This window comes from Frankliniella occidentalis, unplaced genomic scaffold (genome assembly GCF_000697945.3).
Source record: "Frankliniella occidentalis isolate FOCC.00 unplaced genomic scaffold, Focc_3.1 Scaffold5, whole genome shotgun sequence".
Classification (NCBI taxonomy): Eukaryota; Metazoa; Arthropoda; class Insecta; order Thysanoptera; family Thripidae; genus Frankliniella; species Frankliniella occidentalis.
In genome coordinates, this window is record NW_026267135.1 from 3,127,481 (window position 1) to 3,133,517 (window position 6,037).

Consider the following 6,037-nt stretch of genomic DNA (forward strand, 5'->3'; position numbering starts at 1 on the left):
CGCCACGCCTTTGGGATGCCTGACCGACCGGGCCGGATGCATAATGTATGTGCGCCGCCCAGCCGTCTGTCCCGCCCCGCCAGAGAGCTTTCACTGCAATTAGCCGGAAGCCCCCGCCACACCCCGGGCCTCTCTCTGCCCGCCCCGCCCCTCAGCTCTGCTGCCACACCCCGCCGCGGGCGTAAACTACTTTGCTTTCTCATGGCAATGATTTCGGTTTAACGACGTGCTTTTCGATTCCGAGCGCGCAGCGCGCGCGGCCCGCGGGCGTGGCGAGGTGGGGCAGGGTGTAGCAGAGCTGCCGCTGCCGCCGCCGCCGCCGCCGTTTCTGAACTATGTGGAAACTGAATCGGATAGCGACCGGCTGGGGCGGGCGGCCGTCTCTCATAGAGTAACGCGACACCGCCTGGCTGGCAACGGTAAGGGCTCCGTGCTACGCGCCCGCCCCGCCCCGGACCCGCCACGCCCCGGCCTCCTCCACTTTATTCAGAGGAGGCCGTACCTTCCCCTCAAAGCGGGGAGCGCAGCCGCCGACCAATAGCGCGCCCTTCTGGCCTCGGCCCTGGCGGCGGGGCCCCTACAAGGAGAGTGAAATCCCCCTGCTCCCTTCCCTTCGAGCTCGCTCTCTCTCTCTCTCTCTCTCGCTCTCTCTCTCTCTGTCCCCCCCTCCCTTTTCTCTCGTCCCTCAGAGCGGAACCAAGTGCGAGAGCAGCGAACGAGGCGGAGGCGAGCCTTAATTGCAACTGCCAAATTTCACTCGGAGCCCCGTCTGGCTGTGAGGCTAGTAGCCCCCCCCCCCTCTCTCTCTCTCTCTCCCCCATACACATCCCTGCGCTCGCCCCTATAGTCGCTCGTCTTCGCGCTCCCAACGTAGTGAGACCTGCTGCTGCACTGCCGTAATCCGACGTCGATATACTCCGCAAATATTTTGTCTTTGCAAAAGTTCTTAGAAAGTTGGTGACTGCGGGAAAGAGGCGTGCTGTGATGCATCGGGCTTCTTAGTGGTGGTTTAGTTTTTGGGGGGTTTAAATTCAATGAAAAGATACTATCAGTGTAAGATATTTTGTCTGGGCGTGGTCGCCACCCTGCTGGCTGCTGCACCAAACACTAGGAGCAAAAGCTGACACCGCCGCCACCACCATGTCGTCCGGGTGCTTCTTGATGTGCTGGGGCGTCCCCCTGAATCAGCTGGACACAGTGTGCTTGGACACTATGGAGAGAGGAAGTCTAGCAAAGGCTGTGTGTGTGTGTGTGAGAGAGAGGGAGAGGATGAGGAAGGGGGCAGGAAGGGAGAGTGAGATGGAGACGTAAGGGGAGAGCTGGTTGTGGGGAGAGGGGCGTTCTTCACGGCTGGGATGAAAAACGAGAACGGAGAGAGAGAGGGGGGCCTCTTTAATCCGAAGGACCCTTGGATGTTTTGCTGAATCCTCTGCCTACTGGCATGGTCTGCTCGGAGAGGTCTAAGAGACGCGCCCGTGAGTGGTGGGGCGGGGCGTGGCGTGGCGGGGCGTGGTGGGGCGTGGCTGGAGGGGCTCGCGCGGGGCATGAAGAGCTGGGCCCCCCGTTTTATTAATGACCATGTCCAAAGTTGGCGTTTCCGCCGGTGCAAGCTTCGTCAGAAATCCCTTTCGACGGTCCGGAGGGGAGCGCGCGAGCTCCCCCTCCTCCGCCTTGTCACCCCCCGTATACCTTGCACTCATGCGCCCCCCTCCTCTCCTTGCCTTCTCCTTCCCGTCTTGCCCCTCCTCGTACCCCTCCTCTCCAAACTGTAACCTTCTCCTCCGCTTTCACCCCACACCTTGTTCGCGCCGTCAAAATTATTCAAATTGAATTTTCCCGCCGGCCGCAGTCGTGTCGCGCGCTCGCACCTGGCCGGGGCACGTGCACCCGCAAGGTCGTTGTTGGCCCGGGTGCAGGCGGCGAGGCACACACTGGGAAAACTAATGTTACCGGGGAAACGTTTCTGGACGCAACCAAACCAGGAAACGCTTGGTTATGCAACCTGTTTGTGATGGCCCTATCCTTTTGCATGGGGTAGGTGGCATGGGTAAACGTTACCTGGCTTTGTCACTTGATGAAACGTTCCCTCTGTAACAATTGTTTTTTTCAGTTCAGTACCGTGAAGCTAAAACACCCCATGTACACTCATGCTGCGGCTGCGGACTGGACTGGACACTTCGTGAGCAGAGCGAGAGCAGCTCAAGCGATCGGGCTGAGCAGGGGAAGGAAGGGGTGGGAGGCCCGGCCGCAGACCCCCATGCATATTCATGTGAAGCCAAGCCGTCTCGCTAGCCAGTCATGCAGACCTCGACCCGCCCCGTGGTGCCCCGCCCCAGCAAACGGACCCTCGAAAAGCTCTCCGACTAAAGCACACTGGTACAAGCGGGGAGCACAGGGAAGGGCATGCCACACACGACGCGACATCGGGACTTGATGCGGTGGAGAGCGCGCCGCGCCGAAGCTGAGGGGGGAGGGGGGGGGGGGGGGTGCGGGGGGGGGGGGGGGGGGGGGGGGGGGGGGGGGGGGGGGGGGGGGGGGGGGGGGGGGGGAGAGAATCGTTTAAATGAAGACTCGACAGATTATGCAAGCAGGAGGCAGTTATTTAATCGTTTTATTTCATTACAAAAAGTATGAAAACTTAAAGAGAAAGAGTCGTTTTCTTCTCTTTGTTCGCAGTGAGAAAAACATATTTATACATTTCAAAGTGAATTAACATAATTTTTTGTGAGTGACAAAGCGTATGTGCTGAATTTATGGTGAATGTATGACAGCTAAATTTAGTTGGCGAAAAGTACAAACTCGTAACATGATGATTTCCTGCGTAAAACCTTCAAACATTGTTCACAGTGCTGTATTTAAATGTCTGTTTGCAATGTTTTACCCGACTCCGCAATTCCGTGTATAAGTGTGTATATTATATTCTGTGTCGTTTCTCGGCGGTGTATTTGAAGGTGTGTGTGTTTGCTGACGTTCTCTGGCCCCTGGTGTGTTCCAGTTACGGTGACATGGTCCCGGAGACGATAGCCGGCAAGATTGTGGGAGGCGTCTGCTCTCTGTCCGGAGTGCTCGTGATCGCCCTGCCTGTCCCCGTCATCGTGTCCAACTTCTCGAGGATCTACCATCAGAACCAGAGGGCGGACAAGAGGAAAGCGCAACGGGTAAGCATCGGTATAGGGCCAAAAGTTTACAAAAAAAGGCGAAAAAGTAAGAAAAATAAGCAAAAATGTTTTTTTTCTTTTTTCTTTTTAAATCTCGAAATATTTTTCAAACGTTTTCAGATCATTTTGACGGCTGGTCACTCTCTGCTAACCTTAGTGGGTAGTAGTTTGCTAGTTTAAACTGCGGAACTAAAAGTTTTGCCAGTTCACTAAAACTTCCTCAGTTTAAACTGGAGAACACTGGTAAAACAAGTGTGCATAATTTGAAGTTATAATTGTAAACATTACATAGCTCAAGTTGCACACTTGCGTGGTGTGTACATTTTAAACGTTTTGTAAACGTTTAGATTCGGCACACAAATCTATAGTAATCATATGGCGTGCAGCTGCTATACTTTTCGGAAGTGTTTAAAGTTTAAAGAACCAATTGACGTTTAACCTAGTTAAACACCACAATGTGTCGAGAAAATGCACACTTGAACCTAAACACCGATTGGACTCTTTGGCTCGCCAGTTGTAACTGCACAACGTTTTAGTTCGCTAGTTTAATTTGTAGAACTGTTTAGTTCTGCACCAACAAATTGCAAAGTGTTCTACAGTTGGAACTGCAGAACAAAAGAGTTCTACAGTTAAAACCCGCGAACTGAAAAGTTCTGCAGTTAGAACTGGCGAACTTTTATTACTGCACTTTAAACTCGCAAACTTCTAGTTTCGCAGTTTAAACTGGCAAACTACTACACACTAAGATTAGCAGAGAGTTTGGGCTTTTATTATTATTGACGTCAAACAATGCCTGCGTACATTTGCCATGCGTTGTAAAATTTTGCAATGAACATCAATCCCAGCAAACAACGTGCCAATTGCATTGATGCAACTCTCACACTCTATGTATCCGTCTGCAGAAAGCGCGGTTGGCGCGCATACGCATCGCCAAGGCGTCCTCGGGGGCGGCCTTCGTGTCCAAGAAGAAGGCGGCCGAGGCCAGGATGGCCGCGGCGGAGAGCGGCCTCGACACGGACGAGCTCTACAGGGAGGAGGACATCTTCGAGCTACAGCACCACCATCTGCTGCGGTGTCTGGAGAAGACCACGGTGAGTGTCTGCTCTCGTTGTCTGGTGGGTCAGCCGCATGGTTCTTTTTTTTTTAAAGTATCTTTTTAGAAAACCCGTTGTTGTTTTTTGCATCAATATCACCGCGAACTATTTTGGAGGGAAATGGGGTCGACTGCGCTGCGCGGTATGGCGGGGGATCGCTGCAATCTTCGCTCCCCCGCCGTCACCATCAATGCCGTCATTATGATGATGAAAAATGTGTTTCCCTATAAGCGAGAACACGATCAATAGTGCCTTATGGTGCGGCACGACGCACTGCAGCAGAGGGTCGCGCACGAACTTATTGACATGAGGTGGAGATTGCTGTATGAACGTAGCATACCACTCATACTAAACATGCACAATCTTTAAAAGATTTTGTCTGGGCATCTTAACATTCAAATAATCTATAGATAGATTATATATGGGCAGAAATAATGACAAAAAAATTGTGCAGATTGCAATGTAGCCATAGAGGTGAAAATCCGTTTGGGTGTTTAGGGTGCGCGGCTCCTTTAGTGATGTACTTGAAGAGGTATTTGTTACTTCCCCATTGGACCAAAATATAAGAAGGAGAAGAAAACGTGGTTGCAAGTTGCATGGCCTCGCCTGTAGGTATGGCGGGTCTGGGTCTGTCTTGACGGCGCTTGGCGGGGCCTCCGGGCCGTTCCCCGGGGGGAAGCTTCGGGTGCAACTCGCTGATGTGGCGTTGCGCGTCGTCTGGCGCTGTGTACGAGGGGACCGGGGGGCTGAAAGGGGTAGGGTGGGGGGTATTTTTATCGCCTATTGCGGCCGTTCCTGCCACACTTCCTCGCCTTTATGGGCTTTCATAGCCGCCCTTACGAAGGCCTAGATCATGCGAGCTGTGCGGGGGCGGGGCAGGGCGGAGGGCAGAGCAGCAGAGGCGCCCCAAAAGAAACATCCGGCCACCGGAAGGGTCCAATAATTTTCTTTATCAATGCGGGTGGCTCCTCTTGGTTCCCCGGGGCCCCGAGCATCCCCGCCGCCCCATCTCCCCGTTCTCTCCCGCATCTCGTTCCCCCCTTTGCCCCACCTGCACCACTGTTCTTTGGAGCTGGTGCTGCTTGTCCCGTTGCAAGCCCAATGCGCCGAGGTGGCGCCGGTCCCGCCCCCCGCGCTGCTGTTGCAAGAATATCTCCCAACTTTCTACTAACTGCAAGCTGACTACGACTACTACTACTTGCTACTACTGTACTTTAAAGCCAAGGTCGCGGGCGGCGCCTCCCGCGGGGAGTGTAGCGAGCGCGCTGCGAACTTGTATACGCTGCCGTGCGCTGGCTGGGCGCGCTACAGGGGGGCGGAGAGGCGGGGCTGGGGTCGGTTTAGTCCTGTAATTATTCACTCTTGCAGCTAAACGTGGAAGCGCGCAGCGCGTTCGATCACTCGGAAAATTATGGGCATAGAAAAAATAAGAATTGTCAAGCACAAACACGGACAGTGGGCGTCTCCCACCTCCTCTCCCTCCGCATGCATTCTCTTTCTCTCTCCCTCTCTCTTTCTCTCCCTCTCTCTTTCTCTCCCTCCCTCTTTGTCTCTCCCCCTCTCTCCCCCTCTCTCCCTCTCTCTCCCTCTCATCTCCCCTTCCCTCGTCCCTTATCAAGACGAGGCCGCTCTTTTATAGGCTCAGCCGGTAACGCTGAATAAAAGCTCGATATGGATTGTGATGGCGCCCCCGGCTCCGACACGGCCCACGCTCCGCCCTGTCACGCTGCGGCCCGCCAGGCCTCGCTACGACCTACCACGCCCCGCCACGCCCCGCCACGCCCC

At 54.4% G+C, this 6,037-nt stretch overlaps 1 protein-coding gene across 4 annotated transcripts in view; it reads left to right on the forward strand.

Moving 5' to 3' along the window:
* LOC113212297 (potassium voltage-gated channel protein Shal) overlaps positions 1 to 6,037 on the forward strand; it is a 157,769-nt gene that overhangs the window by 101,843 nt on the left and 49,889 nt on the right. For all 4 annotated transcript variants that reach the window (XR_008011384.1, XM_052269709.1, XM_052269705.1 and 1 more), the window contains exons 2-3: positions 2,996 to 3,158; positions 4,061 to 4,249. Coding sequence is in view for 3 of the 4 variants with exons in the window: in XM_052269709.1 (XP_052125669.1) it covers positions 2,996 to 3,158; positions 4,061 to 4,249 (352 nt within the window). In the remaining variant the exon portion in view is untranslated. The remainder of the gene's footprint in view (positions 1 to 2,995; positions 3,159 to 4,060; positions 4,250 to 6,037) is intronic.